This window comes from Chiloscyllium plagiosum, chromosome 20 (genome assembly GCF_004010195.1).
Source record: "Chiloscyllium plagiosum isolate BGI_BamShark_2017 chromosome 20, ASM401019v2, whole genome shotgun sequence".
Taxonomy (NCBI): Eukaryota; Metazoa; Chordata; class Chondrichthyes; order Orectolobiformes; family Hemiscylliidae; genus Chiloscyllium; species Chiloscyllium plagiosum.
In genome coordinates, this window is record NC_057729.1 from 32,516,330 (window position 1) to 32,541,850 (window position 25,521).

General features: G+C 39.3%; 1 protein-coding gene and 1 long non-coding RNA gene across 4 annotated transcripts in view; one reads left to right on the top strand and one right to left on the bottom strand.

Annotated features, from left to right (window-relative positions):
• Positions 1-25,521, top strand: part of LOC122560149 — a 199,581-nt gene that overhangs the window by 50,239 nt on the left and 123,821 nt on the right. The gene's annotated exons all lie outside the window — the stretch shown is intronic.
• The window catches only part of LOC122560145 (peroxidasin-like), a 188,939-nt gene continuing 170,726 nt past the window's right edge, over positions 7,309-25,521 (bottom strand). For both annotated transcript variants that reach the window (XM_043710451.1, XM_043710452.1), the window contains 4 exons: positions 21,578-21,701; positions 16,163-16,259; positions 11,256-11,369; positions 7,309-8,639 (listed from right to left, as the gene is read on the bottom strand). In XM_043710451.1, the coding sequence (XP_043566386.1) occupies positions 8,544-8,639; positions 11,256-11,369; positions 16,163-16,259; positions 21,578-21,701 (431 nt within the window). In that variant the 3' untranslated portion in view covers positions 7,309-8,543. The remainder of the gene's footprint in view (positions 8,640-11,255; positions 11,370-16,162; positions 16,260-21,577; positions 21,702-25,521) is intronic.

The following is a 25,521-nucleotide window of genomic DNA, read 5'->3' on the forward strand; positions in this document are numbered from 1 at the left end:
GTTCTTGGTGTCCATGTACACAGATCTTTGAAAGTTGCCACCCAGGTAAATAGTGTGGTGAAGAAGGCATATGGCGTACTGGCTTTTATTGGTAGAGGAATTGAGTTCTGGAGTACTGAGGTCATGTTGCAGTTGTATAAGACTCTGGTGCTGCCGCATCTGGAGTATTGTGTGCAGTTTTGGTCGCCATACTATAGGAAGGTTGTGGAGGCACTGGAACGGGTGCAGAGGGGAGGATGTTGCCTGGTATGGTAGGAAGATTGTGTGAGGAAAGGCTGAGGCACTTGGGGTTGTTTTCATTGGAGAAAAGAAGGTTTAGGGGTGACTTGATAGAGGTGTACAAGATGATTAGGGATTTAGATAGGGTTGACCGTGAGAATCTTTTTCCACGTATGGAGTCAGCTATAACAAGGGGGCATAGCTTTAAATTAAAGGGGGTTGGTATAGGACAGATGTTAGGGTTAGGTTCTTTACTCAGCGAGTCGTAAGTTCATGGAATGCCCTGCCAGTAGCAGTGGTGGACTCTCCCTCGTTATGGGCATTTAAGCGGGCATTGGATAGGCATATGGAGGATAGTGGGCTAGTGTAGGTTAGGTGGGCTTGGATCGGCGCAACATCGAGGGCCGAAGTGCCTGTACTGCGCTGTATTCTTCTATGTTCTAAGATTAGATAGGGTGGACAGTGAGAGCCTTTTTCCTCAGATAGTGATGGCTAGCGTGAGGGGACATAGCATTAAATTGAGGGGTGATAGATATAATACAGATGTCAGAGGTAGGTTCTTTACTCAGTAGTAGGGGCATGGAATGTCCTGCCTGCAACAATAGTGGACTTGCCAACATTAAGGGCATTTAAATATGGATGATAATTGTATAGTGTCGATTAGATGGGTTTAGATTGCTTTCACAGGTCGGATTTCATTCCTGTCTTTGTAGGAAACTGAAACGCATGGGTGTGATTGAGACAGTCAGTTTCTTTACACCCCCATGATATTTATTTTCCATTTAACATTATATCTATTTGGAACACTGCTTGTACATGTTAGATAATTTCCCTAAAACTTGCTTAAAATTGGATGCTTAATTTCAGCTTAGAAATCTGCTTTACCAAAACATATGGTTAGGCTAGGGCATAAGGAGGATTGTTGGGGTTGTACAAGTCTTTCCTCCAACATTCACAAACTAAAACACAGTTTATAGACAGGCTTTGAGTAAATAGGGCAAATTTCAAAATAAAAGTAACATCGCCTTCATAATAATATTTGCATTGTCTCTTATTGGAAATGGATGTGGTTTGAATTTCAAATAGATGTACAAACCTCAAATTACAATGTTCATAGCCTTAATTACATGTTACAGACAGCGATCTCAGCCTGGTATCTGTATAAGCAAAACCACTCCTGCAATCACTACATTATTGGAATATGAGCAAGCTTATCCATCTTTAAATAAATCAAACACTAAACATCATAGTGCATTCAGTACAGACCATAATTACGTTTACACAATAGATGAAGAACACTATGTCATGTGGTTCAGATGTCTTGACATGCAGAAAGTGAGGATGCTGTGCTTTCACCCACCTGGGTTTTGTTCCAACCATTTTCTAGTATAATTTCACATTGAGAGAAGGGAATCCAATAACAGCGAACGCAGCTCGTGGTGGACACCATCAGTGCTGGGCCCTGCCAGATCATTAGGTAATGCAACCGCCTCACTCTATGGTCCCTCTATTCCCCCTTTAACCTTGCAATCTCTGAACATGTTGATTAGAAACCATCGAAAACAAGGTATGAGTTACTCCTGACTTTGAGATGGGCCTCATGCACTAGTGAGTGATTCTGCCTCATTTCTCACCATAATGCACATTGTTCAGACCCAGTGTTCCCAGTAAGCTATGTAGCTCCTCTGAGAATCCTTGCAAGGTGATCAGCATGCCGATGCTGTTTACAGATATTGAATTCCACTTCCAAAAGTCACTGTCACGCATGGGACTCAGAGGTCCAGGCAGAAAAAAAGAATTAGCAGCAATGCTGGTCAGAACCTACAAGATTCCACCCCAGATAAAGAACAACAATGAATATAACAAAGAAAAATATAAAATATATTCTGCCGCATTGGAAAAGGAGTCAGAAAGAGCTGCCCCAAAGTTTGTGCACTTTTCAAGAAGTGTGTATGTTTAAGCTGCCCCATTGAAACATGCTGCAAAGGTATCAATATAAACTATAAAATGGCACTTTTTATCTTGCATGTTTGACATCATTCCTTTCTTTATAAAATCAATCAGTATCTTACCTTTGCAGAAATTTGTCTCCTGAATTTGTGAAATGTTGATCACTTGTGTTTGGTTTACCTGCTTTCAATCATCATAGAGTCACATTACATAGAAACAGGCCCTTTGGCACACCATGTCTATGCCAATCAACAAATATCAAGCAACATTAATCCCATTTACCTTGCACCGCCCTCATTAATACAGTCACCTATGCCCTGGCATATTAGGTACTCATCCAGATGCTTCTTAAATGTTCCGAGAGTAACTGCCTCCACCACCCATCTCGGGCAGCACATTCCTTATATCTACCATCCTCTGGGTGAAAAAATTGCCTCTAAACCACTTATTCTCCTAATAACAGAGTTTCATCCCAGGCAACATCCTGATGAATCTCCTCTGCACCCTCTCCAATGCAATCACGTCCTTCCAATAGTGTGGTACCAGAACTGCACATAGTATTCCATCTGTGGCCTAACCAAAGTTATAACAAAACTTCCTTGCTCCTAAACTCTATGCCCTGGCTAACAAAGGCAAACATTTCATATGCCTTCTTCACCATCCAGTCTAGGTGTGCTGACACCTTCAGGATCTGTATACTAGTACACCAAAGTTCCTTTGTTCCCCTATACTTCTTAGGGACCCACCATTAATTGTGTATTAAAACTTCCAAAATACATTACCTCACACTTATCAGGATTAAATTTCATCTGCCATTGCTCTGCCCAATCCTACAGCTCCTCACGAGGATCAATACCACCAATTTTTGTGTCATCCACAAACTTACTAATTATACCAATGTTCACATCTAAGTCATTAAAATATATACATAGTCAGAGAGACGTACAGCATGGAAACAGACCCTTCAGTCCAATTTGTTCATGCCGATCAGATATCCCAACCCAACCCAGTCCTACCTGCCAGCACCGGGCCCATATCCCTCCAAGCCCTTCCTATTCATATACCCATCCAGATGCCTTTTAAATGTTGCAATTGTACTAGCCTCCACCACTTTCTCTCGCAGTTCATTCCATACACTTACCACCCTTTGCATGAAAAAGTTGCCCCTAAGGTCTCTTATATCTTTTCCCTCTCACCCTAAACCTATGCCCTCTAGTTCTGGACTCCCCACCCCAGGGAAAAGACTTTGTCTATTTATCCTATCCATGCCCCTCAATTTTATAAGCTTTTCCAGGGAAGACAGCCTCCCTAGAGCTCAAATCCTCCAACCCTGGCATCATGCTTGTAAATTTTTTCTGAACCCTTTCATGTTTCACAACATCTTCCAATAGGAAGGAGACCAGAATTGCATGCAATATTCCAACAGTGGCCTAGCCAAAATCCTGTACAGCCGCAACATGACATCCCAACTCCTGTAATCAATACCCTGACCGATAAAGGGGACCATACCAAACACTTTCTTCACTATCCTATCTTCCTGCGATTCCATTTTCAAGGAGCTATGAATCTGCACTCCAAAGTGTCTTTGTTCAGCAACACTCCCTAGGACCTTACCATTAATTGTACAAGTCCTGCTAGGATTTGCTTTCCCAAAATGCAGCACCTCGCATTTATCTAAATTAAACTCCATCTGCCACTTCTCAGCCCATTGGCCCATCTGATCAAGATCCCATTGTAATCGGAGGTAACCTTCTTCACTGTCCACTACACCTCCAATTTTGGTGTCTTCTGCAAACTTACTAACTATACCTCTTATGCTTACATCCAAATCATTTATATAAATGATGAAAAGTAGTGGACCCAGCATCGATCCTTTTGGCACTCCACTGGTCACAGGCCTCCAGTCTGAAAAACAACCCTCCACCAACACCCTCTCTGTCTTCTACCTTTGAGCCAGTTCTGTATCCAAATGGCTAGTTCTACCTGTATTCCACGAGATCTAACCTTGCTAGCCAGTCTCCCATGGGGAACCTTGTTGAATGTCTTACTGAAGTCCATATAGATCACATCCACCGCTCTGTCCTCATCAATCATCTTTATTACTTCAAAAAACTCACTCAAGTTTGTGAGACATGATCTCCCACCTACAAAGCCATGTGACTATCCCTAATCAGTGCTTGCCTTTCCAAATACACCTACATCCTGTCCCTCAGGATTCCCTCCAACAACTTGCCCACCACTGAAGTCAGGCTCACTGATCTATAGTTCCCTGGCTTGTCCTTACCATCCTTCTTAAATAGTGGCACCACGTTAGCCAACCTGTAGTCTTCAGCACCTCACCTGCGACTATCAATGATACAAATATCTCAGCAAGAGTAAGGGTTGTCGGACTGATCCCTGTAGTACACTGCTAGTCACAGGTTTCCAGTTAGAAAAACAACCCTCCACCATCATCCTTTGCCTCTGATTTGTAAGCCAATTTTGGACCCCATTTGCCAAATTAGCTCAGATCCCAAGGGCTCTTACTTTTTGGAGCAGCCCTCCACTGGGGGACCTTGTCAAAGGCCTTACTGAAGTCCATGTAAACCACATTAACTGCACTACCCTCATTAATATAATCACCTTCTCAGAAACTCAATTTAATTAGTCAGACAGAATCTTCCTCTATCAAATCTGTGCTATTCCTGATTAATTCTGCCTAAGTATTGATTAATCCTGTCCTTCAAAACATTTTCCAATAATTTCCCCACCACTGACATCAGATGTACTGGTCTGAAATGACCTGGCCTATTTGGGAATAAAGGAATCAAATTAGCTATCCTCCAGTCATCTGACACTTCACAATAGGGCAGCAAAGTGTTAAATATCTCTGCCAGGGCCCAGACATCTCCTATGGCAGTCTGAGATGCATCTTATCAGGCTCTGGAGATTTATGCACCTTTAGGCATGCTAAAGCATCTAATACCTCCTCTTTGTTATTCTTAACTTGTTCTAGGACCTCACCATTTCAATTGAAATCCCCAGCTACAAAGTCTTTCTCCCCTGTGAATCCAAATGAGAAATATTCATTTAAGACCTCACACACATCCTCAGGGTCCACACACATAGGTTGCCACTTTGCTCTCTAATAGGTTCCACTTTTTACCAGGTAATCCTCTTACTCTTAATAAACTTATAAAAGGCCTTAGGATTTTCCTTGATCCTATCTGCCAAAAGATATTTTGTGGACCCTCTTTGCCCTCTAATTCTTTTTTAAGCAAGTTCGTACACTCTGCACGTTTGAGGGGCCTCCTCTGTTTTTAATGCATGTACCTGACATATGCTTCCTTTTTCTTTGTCAAACTTTCTATCCCTTGACATCCTGATTTTCCAGGACTTGTTGCCCTTGCCCTTCACTCTTAGAAGAACATGCTGGCTATAAATACTCATTATACTGCTTTAAGACTCCCACTTTCCAAATGTAGACTTACCAGCAACTAGCTGCTCCCATATGCTGTCTAATGATATTGAAATTGGCTTTACCCCAATTTACAAACTTAACTTCTGCACTATCCTTATCACTTTCCAGAATGACTTTGAAACTTACACAGTTATGTCACTATCTTGAAAATGCTCGTCCGACACTTCAGGCACTTGAGTGGCTTCATTCCCTAGGATTAGATTGAGCATTGCCAATTTTCAATCGGACTACTTATATACTAGCACAAAAAAGCTCTCCTGGATGCAATTAGTTATTTGCATTACCATTTGGAATTGCAGACTTTGCAACAGCAAATAATTTATTGGAGATGTAGCCCTCTTAATTTATGATATTAGATGCCTCTTCATGTCAAAACGTATGGATGGACAAATCTTGTCAAAAATTTATCACAAACCAATGCATCATTGTAAATTCTTCTCTTTGCTATTGAATTAAAAAAATGAATAATACTGAAATTGAGTTGTATGGCTAGCCCACATTATGACAAAATATCTAAATTCCAAGATATGTAAGCCCAAAATTTATAATGTATTAAATAACATGCTTATGATTTCAACAGAAAATTAGAAGCTGCATTCAATCAAATCAATAAAACCTAGATCAAGGTAACATCTCACACTTCATTCAGATAAGGTTTGTGTGCGCAAGAATTTCATTGGAAGATTTATAAAAAGAGCACTGTAATCAGGTGGTTTAACAAGAAAGATTTTTTAAACAGAGAATGTTGGAGGAACTCTGGTCTGTGGAGAGAGAAACAGGGTTAGCGTTTTGACTGTGATATTACTCTTCTTCATCTGAAGGATGGGGAGGCGGGAAGCTAATTTCCAATTTACCTCCAGAATGTAATACCAGTCTTACCTTTTCTGGTTTTCAATCAGATTGATGCAAAGCTAATTCATGCCCTTTTCATAAATGACATGACATCAACAACACTGCATTTATTTTCTGACATAAGATTTTAAATTACCACCAACATTTCCATTTGCTGAAGGAGAAAGTGACAACATAGTGTTCAAACACATGCTGAGTTGAGTGGCTTAAGCTTCTGTTTTTTCAGCTGAAGATTTCAGTGAAAAGTATAATTACATAGAATCATAGAATTGTACAGCATGGAAACAGACCCTTCAGTCCTACTCGTCCATGCCGACCAGATATCCTAAATTAATCTAATCCCATTTGCCAGCTTGGCCCAGATCCCTCTAAACCTTTCCTATTCATATAATCATTCAGATGCCTGTTAAATGTCATGATTGTATCAGCCTTCACCACTTCCTCTGGCAGCTTATTCCATACATGCATTACCCTCTGTGTGAAAGAGTTGCCCTTAGGTTCCTTCTAAATCTTGCCCCTCTCACCTTATATCTATGCCCTCTAGTTTTAGACTCCACCATCCCGGGGAAAAGATCTTATCTATTTACCCTATCTAAGGCCCTCATGATTTAGAATCAGGTCACCCCTCAGCCTCCAATGCTCCAGGGAAAACAGCCCCAGTCTAGTCAGCCTCTCCTTCCAAACCTGGCAAAATCCCTGTAAATCCTTTTTGAACATAAAACACATGTTTAGTAAATAAACGAAATAATGAAGCTTTCCTTGCAAAAGTTCACAATTCAAATTCTTTCCTACAGAAGAATACAATACTGGGAGAATAAAGTACTTGATTAAAAGAGCAAAAATACATGAGTTTTTAATTGAAGAGTTTTTTTCTTCTTCAGACTGGAAGAGTACAGTGTCATGTAGAAAGTTTCACTTCATACATAAGTGAAATTACAACATGATGAACAGTGAAAACAGTTACAAGCCATTGGGCTAACTTTCCAAGAGCAAGCTGGTGCTGGGGACAAGACAGGTGCAATGCTGTGACTTTCCATACAGTAAAATCAAATGCCTTCGAGCTGATTTCAGCCATGATCGTTGCTGGCAACAGAATAAACTCAAAGTGACCCTTAGACCTGGAACCAAGGCAAATGATTCTCTTATTTATACATTATATCATACATGGATATATTTTCAACTTTGTGTTCATAGCCTTATGCCTTGACCACCAGGAATGTAATTCAAGAAAATAATGAACTCAATTGAGGGAAAAATCAAGGCTGACACTTGCTTGAGTCTTCAATGTGTGAAGGGTAGTGAAGAGTCCATAGATAATTCACCACCAACTATTAATACTTAAAGCAGCCAACTTAATTAATATATGTCAGAATGCAGGTCAGTTCTTACCACACAGTTGGTGAGCAGGTTGATGACACTTAGTCTAAGAAATGGGCCACCACCTCTAAAAACATTACTGAAAAAGTTAACGGTTTTCACTTTAACTCTGGTATAACAAGTTATATCTTCAATGATGTAAATCATTGAAACTCCAACTGATGAACAAAGTGTAACAGTGTATACATAGCAACAAGTTCAACAAGTTTAAAAATCAGTACAAATGTATAAAATCAAATATGTAATATCTTTCTAAATGATAAAAACTAAATATTTAGCACCACAGTGATAAGAAATCTTTTGTTCTGAGGTAACTATGAAGCACCTTTGAAGTTTGTATTGTTAAAAAAAGTTGTGTGTTTGCAGGAATCCCAATATGACATTCACTATAAAGAGGATATGTTTCTTTAAAACAGTGCACTTTGTAACTGGCAGACATGAAAAAAAAGTTTAAAGACTTGGACTATTTCAACTTAACAGTCAATATGTCCATTTTGACCACAAAGGCAAAGTTTCTGGTCAATAATTGTAAGGTGGTGGGAAGGGAGTGGAGATGAACTGTAATAAAAATGCAGAATTTTCAAACAATCACAGATGTATTCAGTGCCTGATGTCAACAGAGATGATATAATCCATTGATTTTTCTTTTTCATATTTTTTCTTTTACTGGCCATCTTTACTGGTGTCACTTCTTGCAGACAGGACAACATTCACCTTGCTTCTTTACTGGGCTGTTGCAGTTCTGGGGGCAAGTTATCACCACACATTTGGTCTCTGTACCCTGTAAGTATGAAGTGTTATTAAAAAGATTATACAAATGCTAACGAAGAATAAAAATCAGCTAGGGTCAGGTTTAGAGTAGTGGTTGAGTACATCTGCCGCAGTGCTGGTATTCTACCATGTTCCCAATCCTCGCCAATTTGAAAGCAGCCACCTCAGCAAGTGGTGGGGAGTGAATTTAGGTTACTTTGATTTATTGCAGTGCCCTGTTCCCACACTGACTAAGATTTCTGTTTGGTGATATGACAGCCTATACTCAGGACAATGTGATGGACTCACAGCAGGTAAGAGAAGCAAAGCTTTTCACGCATGTGACTCTTCCAGCACATATAATAGCCACGGGGCCAGAGTTGCTGCCATAATCCACCCTCTAGTCTCCATTCCAGCAATATGGCTGGGTAGCTGTGTCATTTTACAGAAATATTTTAAAAACCCAACCTTGTCACTCGGTGTTTGTGTCCTCATTCAGCTGCTGGGGCCATCGACCATCGTCATCATCATCATCAGCAAGCCTGCCTTCCCAGACTCTTTAATTGGCTTTGACAATGGTAATGAGCATGTCTAAAGCACATTATGTGGGCTTTGGGCCTGGAACTAGTCCCCATGCGTCGAATTTAAAGTAAAATTGGGCCTGTAAGGAGGAACAGCCATAGATCCCCAGTTAGAGATGAACTTGGATGGGATGGGAGTTGTTCTGTGGCTGGTGGACGGCAAGTGTGGAGGGGCCGGCCAGCAAGAGTGGGGAAAAGTGGGCTGTTTGGAGCAAGGAGGGGTGGGGAGGGGACCAAGTGCTGAAGCAGGAGCCAGGGTGTGGTTTTCTGTGAGCCATCCCCCATCATTAAGTTTAGCTTGGCTGCCTCTTAGATGATCAGTACCCTGCTGCTGCTGGTTGTTATCACTGGCAGTGAATTAAGTCCTCAGCTGTTCTCTAAACAGGAAGGCAGCTATTCAACCCTTATTGAGAAGGTTGATCAGAGATTCAGTAAGGTGGGAGGAGTTTTCTTGTTCCTGGTCAAATGGCTCCCCTAAATCTCCTTGAACCCACCTCTAAGGGGGCATTACATTTGTCCCTGTGTCTGGTTATCAACCCTGATTAAAAATTCAGTCTGACACTAACCTGCCATTTTATATATTAATTAGCATTTTCCCTACTCTTTTTTTTTAAAATGAACATTACTGAGCAACATTTATTTCCCACTCTCCCAACTGTCTTTGAGAAGGTGATGGCAAGCTGCCTTCTTGACTCATTGCCATCCTTTTGCTGTAGGCATGCACACAATACTACTAGGAGGTGACTTCCATGATTATGACCCAGCAACATTGAAGGCATAGTGTTATAATTCGAAGTCAGGATAGTGTATGGTATGGAGGGGAACCTGCAGGTGATGTTGTTCCCATACCTTTCTTCTACTAAACAGTAGAGAGAGTGGGCATGGCAGGTCCTACTAAAGGAGCATATAAACATTTGGGTCTGGGTGAGCTGGTTCAGTGAATTCTGTAGATGACACACTGCTGCCACTATGTCAGTGCTGGAGGGAATGAATGTCGAAGGTAGTGGAGACCACTGGTGTTCAGACGAATGCAAGGTGATCTTAATGAAACATACACAATCTGAATGGGAGGTGATAGGGTGGATACTGGGAGATGTAGAAGATTGGGTCTACAGTTTTTGGAAAAGACGCTTAAAACAGAAAAATGGAGAATGTTTTTCTCTTAGTGGATTGTTAGGGTGTAGAATGCTCTTCTCCAGAAGCTAATGGTGGCTGGGCCTTTTAAATTAATTCAAAACTCAGTCAGATAGATTTTTGATAGATAAAGGAGTGAACAGTTATGGTGTGGAAATAGGAAAATGGAGGTGAGACCACAACCAGATTAATCATGCTTTTATTGAATGGTGGAACAGGTTTGAAGGAGCACATGGAGACTGCAGCTTCTGTCTTTATTCCAAATCAGCCCTCCCTCTTGCTGCTAGTCTATCGAACCCTGTACTCTGTTCTCCCACTCTACTGATTCTGCCAATCTCCTGATCCTCCAAGTTTCCTGACTTTTAGCCCTATCTCAAGCCAGTGTTCTCTCCTCTCCTTGACCCTGTCCCTCCTGATTGATGGATGGATATATCACCCAATACCTACCTTTTTTAATAGCAGAGATAGATTAATTTGACTGTGGGAAGAATTTAGAAAAAGAGGTTTTTAATATTTTCCAGTTGTATCAACACTGGTAAGGACAACTTTTATTGTTCATCCCGAAGAGAAACTGAGTGCTTCTAGGCCACCTCAGAGGGCAATTAATCAGTACGTTTAATTTCCCAATTCCTTAAAGCCAATCTCAAATTCTCAAACTGCCAAAGCAATTTTAAAATTTGTGTTCTGAGTATTCATGTCAGCCTCCAAATGGCAAGTGTCGTAACAATCATTTCACTACTATACTAATAATCCAAATGTATTCACATAAAATGTCTCTGATGAAAATAACAGTTTTAGGTGGCACTACCCTCAGCTGTTAACATGAGCATCATACAATGTGAAAGTGAGCACAACATTTTGTACATGCTTATGAGTGAATCAAGAGATTGGCAGTTTGATCATTTTACATCTTTTAGAGTTTCACTTCCTACCTTACAATGGCACAATGTGCATGGATCTTTCTGCCAATGTTCACCTTCACGTCTTATGTTCCCTGCCTTGTCAATGCAGCCGGTTAATTTCAAATGAGCTTCAAGCTTTTCTACCTACAAAAAGACATATATATGCAGTTTAAAAAGTTCATTTGATAAACTACTTGTCTTGATTTTTCCACATTTTCAGAAGCACTAACTTTCTTGGATGCATACCACCATTAACACTACTAACCAGAAATTTAATTAATTTTACAAGAACTAAGGCTAATTTATTCCCTTCACATCGATCCCAAATAATATCAGTTGGCAATCAGTCTGAAAACAGGGGATGGAATTAAGGATTGTCCTGATATATATGGCCAAGGTTCAGTGCTGGCTAAGTTCAGTTACACTTTACAGCTGCACTGACTCATTGTTGTAACTATACTCAATTTGAGCTTAAAATAAACAAAACTATTCTTTTCAAAATAAAACTAATACTAATGAATGCAAATAAAACTGAATGCACAGTACAGTGTCGTACTGCAAAACCCCACCCTATCCCAGAATGAACTGTGATTAGAGGCTTTCTTGAAAAGTCACTTAAGAATTATGTAATTTTTAGCATACAAGGGAATACAGGACCATAAAAAGACCATTGTGATGCAGCTGGTTGCTCAGTTACATATTTGTGTTAGCTTTGGGTTAAATATCATCTGTATTGCAGGCAAAATAATTAACTGCTTTCAAATTCAGTTACACACACTTGGAATTAAAACCAGAAAATGTACTTCAAATACAGCACAGCAAGCAGTAGCTTGCTCCTTTGGGAGAAGTCAGAACAAGTTATACATGAAATCAGGGTGTGGACTGGATGAAGTAATACGTCCTAATGCCAATACTCTGGGTAAAATTTGAAAAGACAATTTAATTTCATGCCTGAAATCACAGCTGAAACAGGTTAGGTTGGAGAGAGCAGGTATATGTAGTCAATTAACATAGTGGACATCAGTTTTCACTTTGGGTGTCATTGGCAATCCAGTTGCAAATTGGGGTCAAAATTATGCAAGTTTTGAGAAGAGCTTTTTCTGTACTTCTGCTCAAACCCATTTGCATTTTGTTGAACACAAAATCTGTTGTGAAAGAGTGTGATAGTTTAAAAAAAACATTCTAATTTTTGCATTATGTATTCCTTGGTAATTTAGGAGACTTATTAATATAGCTGAAAATTATTTTATAAAAATAAAACACTTCTGATCAACGTCTGGTTCATTAAGTAACAGAAAATGACAAAATTATAGTTGTTTAGTGGATACATTAGTCAGTTTCTTAGTGAATTATTAAAAGAGTTTTAAAATGTACCTACTTCTTACAGTTGGGTTAAGAAAGCAAGCTTAAAATTAAAAGCCTCCTTGAATATCTGCAAACAGATGCAATTAGCAGAAACATGGCAAGGTGAATAATGTGATTTGAGACATTGCCAGTTTTGTGGGTGGGGCTAGTATCTTCTGCAATTTTTTTAAGCTGAGAGAAAGACACTTTGTTGAAGCTTTTTGTCTTGCACTCATCAGGGTAATTAATAAATAGTACCAATTCAAGGTGATAAGCAACATTTATTCTGCATGAAAGGGGTGTATTAATTGGCTAACAAGTGGACTTTAATTGGTCAGGATGTTGCCATGGAGAATACACCCATTAATGGTGCTTTATAGTTAACTTCCAGGTATTGTTTAAATTTTAAACCAGGCTGACTGATTGGTAAGGGTTCTGCCCTGAGAAATGAATGAGCAAATGACTGTCACCTATTTTGTTGAGGTGAAACAGCTATAGTGCATCATTTGATGGTTCCATTTGAAATATCAGTTTGAGTATAATTTTAGCCCAAAAAACATGACAGGAAATTTTAATATGCAACTGAGAGTTCAAATGTAGAAAATGAACCTCTAGATCTTGGAAAATTGCAAGTAATAGTTATTTAAATGCCATTTCATTGAAAAAAATGTTGGTAGTGGAACCCAACAGAGATATTTGAGAGAGTCATACCTAGTTAGGATCCCATGGCAGCACTATCTATTTGGTGTAGTTTTGAAACTGAACTCAACTGTGCAAGTTGCTGTGTTAATAAAGTATAACAAATACTGATTTATGTAATGATGGTGGATCTAGATCACCAGTATATAATGCTGCAGTGGCTTCCTTGAGTGATCCATTGGTGAAAAGGCTAGTGCTGTCAAAAAAACACATAAATATTGCGTTGTTATCGATATGCAAGTTCTATGTGACCTTTGCACATGTGAAGGAATCCTTCCTGTGTAAGGAGAAAGCCTGTTGTAGCTACTTATCATTTGGTCAGTTCATTTTGTATAAAACCATCATAGACAAGACAGGGGTACAGAGACATCATGAGTGTGTGTCTTGGTCAGCTCTTTATATATAAAGTGCAGTGAACCATAAGGATCAATCCTATCATATATGTGATATGTGCCATCCAGTTTGATTTGATTTATTATTGTCAAGATGCAGTTATAAGTTTTGTTTTGCATGTTATACAGGCAGATTGTACCATACAGTGTGCATCAAGTAACAGAGCAGAGTACAAAATAGAGTATTGCAGCTGCAGAGAAGGTGCAGAGAAAGATCAACATTAACATTTGAGAGATCCGTTCAAAAGTCTAATATCAGTGAGGAAGAGGCTGATCTGGAATCTTTTCTTTCATGTATTCAAATTTTTATATCTTTTGCCCGACAGAGGGGGTGGAAGAGAGTAAACTGGGGTGGGAGGGATCTTTCGTTATATTGGTTGCTTTCCTGAGCAGCAGGAACCATGCATGGAGTCAATAGACGGAAGGCTGGCATGAGAGATGGACTGGGCTGTGTTCCTAACCCTCTGTAGTTTCTTGCAGTCTTGGAAAGAGCAGTTGCCATACCATGGTGTGATGCACTCAGATAGGATGCTTTCCATGGTGCATTTATAAAAAATTGCTAAGAGTCTATGTGAACATGCTGAAGTTCCTTAACTTCCTGTGGAGGTAGAGACATTGTTATGCTTTCTTGACTATCGCATCCATGTGGGTGGACCGGGACAGATTGTTGGTGATCACCCCTCCCAACATTTGCTGTTTCATTTTGCAGGACAATGCCCTGACCAGTCAGAGTCAACCTACCTGATTTAAAATTTAAATAAAGCCTGATAGTCATCTATCAATCAATATTGAGAGGGACATTCTTCATGGCAAAGGCTTTACCAATCAGAGTCCACTTGCCAACCAATCCACACTCTCCTTTCATACAGGACAAATACTAGTTTTCCTCCTTGAAATAGTATTCTTGCTGATTGTCCTGATGAGTGCAAAGCTTCAGGAAAACCTGTCTTTTCTCAGCAATACTGAAGTTCTGTACTACAAACAATTATTTGTTTTTCTTTTAAAGCAATGTGAAAGATAATCAAATTTGATTTGCATTTGAAATTGAAGGTTTGTGCTGGACGGCTGATTTTTGGTGAAATATAGTGAAAATAAACAACTAGAACCTTATGAAACCTCCAATGGTTTATTTAGCTTAGAAGCATTCCAGTGCAGACTGTTGGCAGGCAGGTAGCATTTTCCCTTTAGAATTTAAGTACCTAAATTAAATGTGACAATGTCAAATTTTTATTGGCAAATGTAAATAAAAAAATTAGTCACATTTAGGACAAACCAACAATCACATTTCAATGTGTCTGCATGAAAAACATGCTATTGGAAATGGGAAAATATAGCTGGTTCTGTAAAGAACATTCTGCCAGTGTTGTGAATGCAAGGTTTTATAAGATAAATTAGTGTTTTAGACTGTCTCTTTAATTCAACAAAAATGGAGAAATAGGGACCCAGGTTTAAACTGACTGAGCACAAAAGTGCAACATATTCACTCCTTAAAACAGAAGCAAGAGCAGCTGGGCTAAATGGAGACAGACCTTTGGCCTCCAAGTGTTTGGATAGTAAGAGAGAGAGAGAGAGAGAGCAGGGATGGTCTCACAATGCTGCTGTTGGTGGTGTGATCAATAGAGTGGAGAAATGCTTTGCCAGTTTCCACTAGAATGTGGGAAGGAGGACAGTGTCTGAATGAAGAGTTGCATCTCACGCACCCTGAAGACACTGAAAAATTTACCCAGGAGACACCAGGATAAATCATCACATGGACCTAGCTATTGACAGTCAATGTGAGAATTCTCCTGAAAATGAGGGAAACACCTTTTAATTGTCATTTGATGTTACAACTTGAAGCAATGAGGATTTATGATCCCACTGATTTGTGGCCTATTTTTCTATAGTGACTAATTCTGTGGTGAGAAAATATAGAAGAAACTCGATTATCTGAGCAACATAGGCAGGGAGTTGGGATAATTAAATGCCAGAAAACAGTTCAGCCAAGCATCGGGACTTTGTGATCTTGTTTAGATAATCAAATACAGAATAATCAATGTTCCTCTGTATACATGTATGTGGTGTGGAATCATTTAAAACATTAATAATGGTTATCTTTTCTGTAAAGTATTAGTTGCCAACTAGGGAATGTTTAATTGATATTGCTTTTCACTTGTTTTTTCCAGTAAAAGTATTAAAACTTTAAATCTTGCTCCTTTAAATTGGTCCCTGTAAATTTAAATATCTGAAGATTTATCAGTCTCCAAGCAGCTTGTAACAGGAGGCAAAGCAGGGGGGAGCTTCACTGAGAATAAGATTATGTTTTACTTGGTCATGCTTGATGCTGATTTGCATGTCACAAAACACCCCACTTTGAGAAGCAACAAAAATAATTTACAGGAAAATTGGTCGGCTTAGAGTGTAAATAAGAAGTGACACCTATTGTGCTAATTATTTTAGATCCTGCATGTGAAATTTAAACAGGAATATATTTTATATTCTGGGAGTCTGATACAATCCTACCTTTTTCCTTAGATTTTCTAGTTCAGCTCCACAGTTGTCAAGTTGTACAGAAGAGGAGTTGGAAACTTTTTCCTGTAATTTCCCATCTCTGAAAAAACTGAGAATACGTCAGAAAGATGATATAAATTAGAAGAACTGGATTCAATGCCTCTGCCTATCAGGCTATATTATTTATGTATCTTACTTTTGTATTATATGGAATAGGAAGAGAGGCACTTTGGGTAATTTTTGTTCTAATTTGTAAATTACATATTTATATTTCTGGGTCGCTGCAGCCCAGAATTTACCATTGACAATGTTAGACAAAAAAAATTAACATATTCTTACAGCATTTCTCCATTAATTATTTTAGTACAGGCATTAACTGACTTGTAATATGATCAGTTTTTGAATTAAATCACACATGAATATAAACATAGCCATTGTTAGTATCTCGCCTTAGGTCTCCGTATTTAAACAAAACTAATTTGTGATCTTTCTTCAGATGAAGTGTCTCGTCTCTTCTGCTTTTGTTATGAGCATTCCCACTGCCATCTCAAAATCAGTTTCATCCTTCAGGAACTGGATTAAATTTGGAACAGTGATTGCAAGATGATGTTCAGAATTCATTCATCAAATAACTTCATTTTAGAATATAGTTATCGTAATTTATTAGTTTAAAAATAAAGAAGCATGCACATTTTGCATAAAAAGTTGAAATTAATTTCAATATGGCTAAGTGTGTGGTGGTACATTTTGGTTGGAAAAAATAGTAAAAACAGAAAATGCCATAAGGTGTAGTTGGTTTACTTATTCCATTGCCATTCCATTCGGTTTTGTACCATGATCCTTTTCATTATTTACTCTCTCCTTTCCTCCCTATTACAGATCTTCCCTGCAACCCCAGGCCCCTTTCACTTGCTCAAAATCTATTGTGGATCAAATTTTTCTCAGATTTGATAGCAGATCACTTGTTGGAGAAATGGTGGAGAGATTTGAGAGAGAGGTAGAATGTTATTAAGTGTGTATCAAGCATGGGCTTTGGAGGCAGAGACACCAAGATGGACCTCCCTTTCTTGATGACGTAAAGGATCCTTCTTTATTTCAAGAAAATTTTAAACAAAATGCATTTCAAGATTCAGGTATCAGAAGTTGTCCAGCTGACCGATCCTGTCTAAGGAGTATAGTTCTCATTTTCATTTTAGATGTAAATTATAATGCTTGCTTCAATGTGTCACCATTCTTTGGCAAGGTCAGGACAGAAATTGAGTGTGGTAGATTTATGAGACTCTAGATCATTGGATGCTGTATATTTCAGAGACAAGAATACTATCAAACAATTACTGGTTTGCGTAATGTACCAGACATAAAATGTATAAACAAATAAGGGACAAAGTGGTAAGAAGTTCAGCTTTCTTTGTGACACTGAATCTGTAAAAAAAAACTGCGAGTATAAAGAAAAAAAATGCTGCAAATCTAAATTTAACCCTTTCTCTTGGTATCTGATGTAGTATTGATATTTAAGAAGCGAGACAGAGCAGGGAACAGCCTTAGCATTGATGGTAGGAAAATATAACTGAATCCTTTACTGAAAGAGAAAATGGGAAGACATCTAGGGACCAAAAATATAATGTTGAAGCAGTAACAAAGGCAAATATAATTCAGTAGATGCAATTTATCTAGATTCCCAAAAGCTCTTCAATAAGGTGCCACATAACAAATCAATGAATGTACTTAGAACACGTGGAGTCAGGGGACAGGTAGAAGAACTGATAGCTAAATGACTTCAAGGCAGAAAGGAAAGGATGTAAAGGTCATTATTTAGTATGGCAGAAAATAGGAAGTAGGGGTCCTAGACGGATCAGTGTTGTGGCCACTGTCTTTGAACTTAAACCAATGGTTTAGACTGGAAATTAAAAGCCTAACTGTTAAATTTGCAGAGGACACAAAAGCTTTAGTTCTCCCAATGATGGAGAGACACGGTCATTGTGGAACTGGCTCTGAAGGCCTGCCACCAAAAATTGCACCTGCCATATGTGCTGGGGTGAGGCGGGTGGAGGGGGATGGGAATAAGATGTATGTCAAATTTGATTTGATTTATTGTTGTCTCATATACTGAGATACAGTAAATAGCGTTGTTTGCATCCTCTGTAGGCAGATCGTACCATATGATACCAAGTGCATTAGGTAGCCATACAGAGTGCAGGGTAGGGTGGTACAGCCACAGAGGAGAGAGATCAGAATTTACATTTGAGAGGTCTGTTCAAAAGTTGGATAACAGCAGGGAAGAAGCTGTTTTTGAATCTAATCATTCTGTGTATTCAAACTTTTATATCTTCAGTCCGGTGGAAAAGTGTGGAAGAGAGTATAACTGGAGTGGCAGGGGTCTTTGATTATGTCAGTTGATTTCCTGAGGCAGTAGGAAGTATAGGTGGAGTCAATGGATGGAAGGCTGGTTTGTGAGATAGACTGGGATGTGTTCACGACTCTGTAGTTTTTTCAGTCTTGGGAAGAGCGTTGCCACGCCACGCCACAGTTTGATGCATTCAGATCGGATGCTTTCTCTGGTGCATTTATAAATAATTGCTAGGAGTCTTTGTGGACATGCCAAATTTCCTTAACCTCCTGAGGAAGTGGAGGTGTTGTTGTGGTTTCTTGACTGTCGCATCAACTTGGGTAGACCACGACAGATTGTTGGTGATCATCACTCCCTTGACACTCTTGACCATCTCCACCTCAGCATCATTGATGCAGACAGGGGCGTGCCCTCCACTTTGCTTCCTGAAGTCAATGACCAGGTCTTTCATTTGCTAATATTGATGGAGAAATTGCTGTCTTTACACTATGCCACTAAGCACTCAGTCTCTATCTCGTCACTGTTTGAGATCTGACCTACATTGGTGGCATTGTCAGCAAATGTGTTAGTGGAGTTAGAACAGAATTTGGTCACAGTCATGAGTATCTAAGGAGTACATTAAAAGGCTGAGTGTGCATCCTTGCAGGGCACCAGTGTTAAGGATCGTCAAGGAGGTACTGTTGTCACCTATTCTTACTGACTGCAGTCTACTGGTCAAGGATCCAGTTACAGAGAGGGGACCTGGGACCTAGGTCTAGGAGTATGGAGAGGAGTTTGTTTGGAACTATGGTGTTGAAGACAAAGCTGTAGACAACAAGTAGGAGCCTGACAAAGTATCCTTGTTATACAGATGTTCCAGGGATAAATGTAGGGCCAGGGAGATGGTGTCTACTGTGGATTTGTCATGCCAGCAGGTGAACTGCAAAGGATCAAGGCAACCTGGTGGGCGGTGGATGATGTGAGCCATGACTAACCTCTTGAAGCACTTCATAATTGTGGAGATCAGAGCCACTGGGCAGTAGTCACTGAGGCACACTGCATTATTTTTCTTTGGCACCAGGATGACGGTAGTGTTCTTGAGGCAGGTGGGCACTTCAGGTCAAACTAAGGAGAGGTTAAAGATATCAGCGAATACTCCCACCAGCTGAGAAAAGAGAGGAAGAGGGGACATATTGGAGGTGCATGGGTTGGTAATAGACTACGCAAGCTGGGTAGAGGCAACGCAAAGTTGGTATTGATAGGGTGTTGTTGAATGAAGATGAAAGGAATGTTTTTTGTTGTTTTTTTTAGTCAGTCTTGGACAAAGTGCCAGTGCACTGAGGAAGGCCTTTGTTCAGATTCCCTCTGCAATCAGTTGCTTCCACACTATTTAAGGGTTGCCAGCCATGACTCAGAAACCCTACCATCCAGTCCTTGGAACAAAAATCTGTTTCCATGGCATTTTCTCCTGGTCAGGTTTGCAGGGCCAGGGAAGGTTCAAAAAAGTAAAAGTCCAGGCCCAGATTTTGCTGTGGTAGAATACTCACTACAGAGCAAGAGTGGGACAAGTTACAGGACATTAACAAACTTGCAGAGTGGCTTTAATTGGCCAAAGAATCCAACACAGTTAAGCACAAGGTCTCAAAGCAAAATCTAAACTAAAATCAATGTGCTGGAAAAACTGGCAGCATATGTGGAGAAAGAAAGAAATCTTTCAAGTCTGATTTGACTCCAGATCAGAAATAAGAGATATATTACATTTTATTAAGAGTAATAACTTACATACTGCTTGTAGAGTAACAATCTAAATGAGGTAGAAGATAAAAGGATCTTGGAGTACTAACATACAATTCATTTAGAAAAGTGACTTACGTTAATAAGACCATTTGAGAGCAAACCAAAAATATTCATTTTCAGGGGCTAGAATTGAGAAGTAGGGAAGTTGTGCTGAGACTGTGTCAAACATTAGTTTGACCACTCATGGAACTTATGTACAATTCTGGTTTCTACATTGTTAAAGTAAAGGGATATCGGTCAGAGGACAAGATACAGAAACAAATACAAGGATGGCAGCAGAAAAGCAAGGTTATACACATCAGGACTGGTTAAATAGGCTGGACCTCTTTAACCTATGAGAGAAAAAGCTGAGGGGTGACCTCAGAGGTTTTTAAGATTTCATGGAATATTTTGATGTAGAGTATTTCTAATTGCAAAATTAGCGGTCATTAATATAAAATAGTGACCAAGAAATTTAAGAGCATTCCGAAGTGGCGAGAATAAGCAACTCATTTTCACAGGAAATGGTTGAATGAAAGGGAGGTTAGGTACGTATATCTGGGAGGAGGGAAGAAAGGATTGTGCTAATAGCTTTGGAAAAGGGAGGATGACATACAGCGCGAGTCGAGTATAAATGCCAACACCGACTGGTTGGGCAGAATGGCTTGTTTCTATATTAGATTATCCTTTCTAAGAAAAATAATTTATCTTCAATTCAGTGAACCAATAAAATGATGTCACCAAATTAGCTTCAATTAGTTTGTGCTAATTTTTGTGACCTAACAATTCAACAACTTTATTATGCAATGTACAAAATGACAACTTCCATGAAGTTTTAAACCACATTGTGAATCACAACTTCCATGCACTCAATGGGAATCTTCATTCAAGAAACATGCATTAGAGGTAAGAAATGCTGCAATGCCAACTTTCCATAACACAGTTCTTTTGTGTTCCAATTAGATGTGCGTGATTGATGAATGTGTGCTATCGTGTCATGGGTGTTTGTATACTATTTCAAAATATCAGGATAAATGGGATGAAAATTGAAACAGATGATGACCAATTGAGGGAAAAGAAGAAATTAAATAGAACTAAAGGTAAACAAGACAACATACAACAACTGTGCTACAAGACAACAGCAAGTTGTAAATACTTAACATCAATTGAATCATTAGTCATGGCTGGTACAGAAGTTAACTTGATTACTCATATAGCATTGGCATTAGACATAGCAGAACACGGAACTAAATTCTCTTCCAGAATTTGCTTAAACTAAGATTAATTTAAAATGAAGCACAACCGAAGGCTGCCATTTCGGTTACCTCTCACTTTGCGTGGTTGTCCGAATGTGATTTGCAGAGTTGGACTCTGGGAAGCTGAACTCTTCTGAACGCTTGTTGCGGAAGTTTTGTGACAGAGTATTGAATTGTCCCCGAGTTGTACAGTCTTCACAAATAAAGATATTGCAATATTATAAGTATTGAACAGTTCCAGTTCTCAGATGGAAATATCTTCAAGAATTTCTTCATAATTGGCAAAAATCTAATATTTCCAATCTGTGCATTTACTTTAGAGAGTATTTGACTTAATTACCTTATTGATTAAAAATCTGTCTACCTCAGCATTGAATATACTTAATGACTCAGCCTCAACAGCCCTCTGCAGTAAAGAATCCCACAGATTCACTAACCTTTCCTGTGTTTTATTCCATCTGCCAAGTCTTTGCCCACTTGCTTAATTTATCTCCATCTCTCTGCAGACTCTGTCATCCTCACCACTTGCCTTCTGATTTATTTTGTGTCATCTACAAACTTGGCTATTCCTCATGCACTTTGCTCATTCAAGACATTAATATTTATTGCAAATAATTATGGTCTCAGCTCCGATCCCTGGGGCACTTCATTAGTTACATGCTGCCATTCCTGAAAATCTCAGCTCTGTCTTCTGTTGGTTAGCCAATCCTTTTTCCATGCTAATATACCATCTCTACACCAAGGGCTCTTATCTTATTAACTAGTCTAATGTGTGGTACCTCATCAATCTTGCCCTCTGAAAATTGAAAAACCACTGCTTCTCCTTTATCTATCCACTTGTTTCCTTCTAAAAGAATTCTAGCAAATTTGGGTCAGGAAGGGTTTCCCTTCATGAAATATGCAAGATCATATCATGCATTTCTAAATGCTCTGCTCTTGCATCTTCCCAATAACAGACTGTGTTAAGTGTCTAATAGAAACTGTTCCATTTCTCATTCCCTTATTAAATAAAAACTTTATATTGGCATTTTCCAATCTTCTGGGACCCAGACTCTAAGGATTCTTGGAAGATAACTGACAACAGATCCATTATCCCTGTAGCGACTTCCTTTAATATCCTAGGATGCAGCCCATCATGTCCAGGGGCATACTGAACTTTAGCCCCATTAGTTTCCCTACTGTTTGTTCTCTCCTGATAGTTGTATTTATTTCCTCACCTCCCTTTGCCCTTGACCATTTAACAATTTTGAATACTATTAGTGTCTTCCACTGTGAGGATGATGCCATTTCCTTATTATCCAGTATTATCTCCCTAGCTTCATTGTCTATGAGGCCTATCTTCACTTTGGCTTTTCTCTTTGTTTTAGGAGACATATTGTTTTTGTAGGAAGGGGAGAAAAGTGGAAAATAGTAACACAAGTTACAGACAAATCATTTGAACCTCTGAAAAACAATCTGCATCTCTATTTGTGCCAATGTGTCGTTTGGCAGAACAGTCAGCTAAATATTTCATGTTCAAGGCAGTGTTCCTTCAAATTCGTCTGTGCGCAAGTCTATTTTGCTCTTGCCACTAGATGGAGACAAAAACGTCCTTGTGCTGGATCTGCTCCATCTTCCACTTGGCTTTCATCCACAAAGCTAGCAAATAGCTGACACTTTGTCCAACATCATGTGTATGTTTGAAACTGGGGATTGTAGCTTTACACAATGTTTTAATTTAAACCTTGTCAAGCCAATGTTTACTCTGTAGTATAATCAAGTATTATTCCAACATTCCTTCAAGTTATTCTATTCAAGTCATAAATGTTTCTTGGTAGTGTAACACTGTCAGCACTGGGGCTGTATGTGAGAAGGAACAGTCACGAAGAATACATGAGCTGCTGTATGGTACAACTTCATGGATGGCAGAAGTTGACAGTTCTGCAAGGGATGAAATGAACTTTCTTACAAGCATTATAAATGATGATAATATTTTGGCTAATTAAGTGTATTGCTTGTACTTAGTCATTTATTACAGTGAGAATTCTCAGTGTTACTGTGACTTATGTACTTTTGGACTAAAACAGCAAAACTGAGTCCTTTTTTCTTTTACTCAGATGCACAATACTCTCCAAGAGCATTTTTTTCTGCGTTAAAAACTCAATACATCCTTTGTCGTCACACTAAACAGAGACATATAAAAATTTTGGAGGGTTAAATAAGCTGAACTAATTGCAGAAGCTCAATGCTGCCAGTGGTTGTGTTCTATTCCAAAATAGGAATTCAGTATGAAATTTTTAGAATGCATTAACTGAGATCCACTCCCATTCCGTTTGGTACAGTTCCAACTGGACCATGGTCTGAGGTAATTGGACACCAGGGAGGTGCGACACAGTTCCTGTTTCCCAAGAAACAGAACTTAAATTGCCAAAACAATGTCATGATACTCACTCTAATGTATGCACTTAATGATTTGGGTCTCCTCTTAATAAACTAATAAACAAACACTTAAGGAGTTGTAAGATGGAAAAGATTTAAATTTTCAAAACAGATTGACAAATCTTTGTGTAGATAAATATTTGGAAGGTTAAGGGCTGACCTAATTGAGGTCTTCAGGATATTAACAAGGAAAGACAAAAATAAAACTAAAATATTTTCACTGGTTGAGGATTCTAGAACCAGGGGGCATTGCCTAAGATTTAGGGCCAGGACATTCAGGAGATATATTAGAAAGTACATTCAGAGACTAGATTAGATTAGATTACTTACAGTGTGGAAACAGGCCCTTCGGCCCAACAAGTCCACACCGACCCGCCGAAGCGTAACCCACCCAGACCCATTCCCTCACATTTACCACTTCACCTAACACTACAGGCAAGTTAGCATGGCCAATTCACCTAACCTGCACATTTTTGGATTGTGGGAGGAAACCGGAGCAAACCCACGCAGACACGGGGAGAATGTACAAACTCCACACAGAGAGTCACCTAAGGTGGGAATTGAACCCGGGTCTCTGGCGCTGTGAGGCAGCAGTGCTAACCACTGCGCCACCGTGCCGCCCCAGAGTAGTGGAGGTTTGGAAATTCCTTCCTGAAATAGTGGTCATTACTAATAATTCAAGGGTTAAATTTAAATCTGAGAAAGACAAATACTTGTCTAAGCAAGAGTATCAAGGGATATGGGCCTAAGGCAGGCATATGGAGTTAGGCCACAGATCGGCCACCATCTTATGTAATAGCAGAGCAGGCTCGAGGGACTGAATGGCTAACTTCTGTTCCTATATTTGTAAAGATGGACAATTGGTTTTGAGCTATATATCAGACTATTGAACACCAGAGCTTAAACGCTGTTCAGAGAGTCCAGACGTATACTTTTCTCATCAGTTTTATTTCTAATCTCACTTCACAAACTCCAAATGACAGATTACTTGTTCCTCTATATCCACTCCCAGTCAAGTGCTCACCCAGTTATCACTTAAGATATGGTCATCGCCTGTTCCTTATTTTAATATCACTGCCAGACCCTGAGAGATGATAACACTTTCAATATCTAGTTGATTGAGGGAGCAGGCCCAAGTGGCTGAGTGGCCTCCCCCTGCTCATATATCCCTCAAACATGCTGTCTACTGCAGGTGATTTCATTCTGCTTACATACATGAACATCTTCAAATTAACCAACAACAGTGGCTGCAGAAAGAAAGGGCTTTTTTCCCATAAACAGGCTATCAACAAATAACCCAGACATTAAAAATTGGCCTGTTCTTGCCTCTAAATTAAAAATATTTTTCTTTTTAATTTACAAATAATTTTACCCATATCTTCAACTGGAGTACTCATGGTGACCAGAGGGGAATGGTCAAACAGATATCTTTCCCACTGCATGCCAGCACTGCCAGGGATAGTTCGGCCTCCCTGTAGTGACTTGCTAAAACCCCACATATTGATACATTATTTGCTGACATCCTGCCACTTCATGGTACTGTGTCAGCGGTACCAATAAAACATCCAGCCTCTGTTCGCTTTACTTTAATAAAA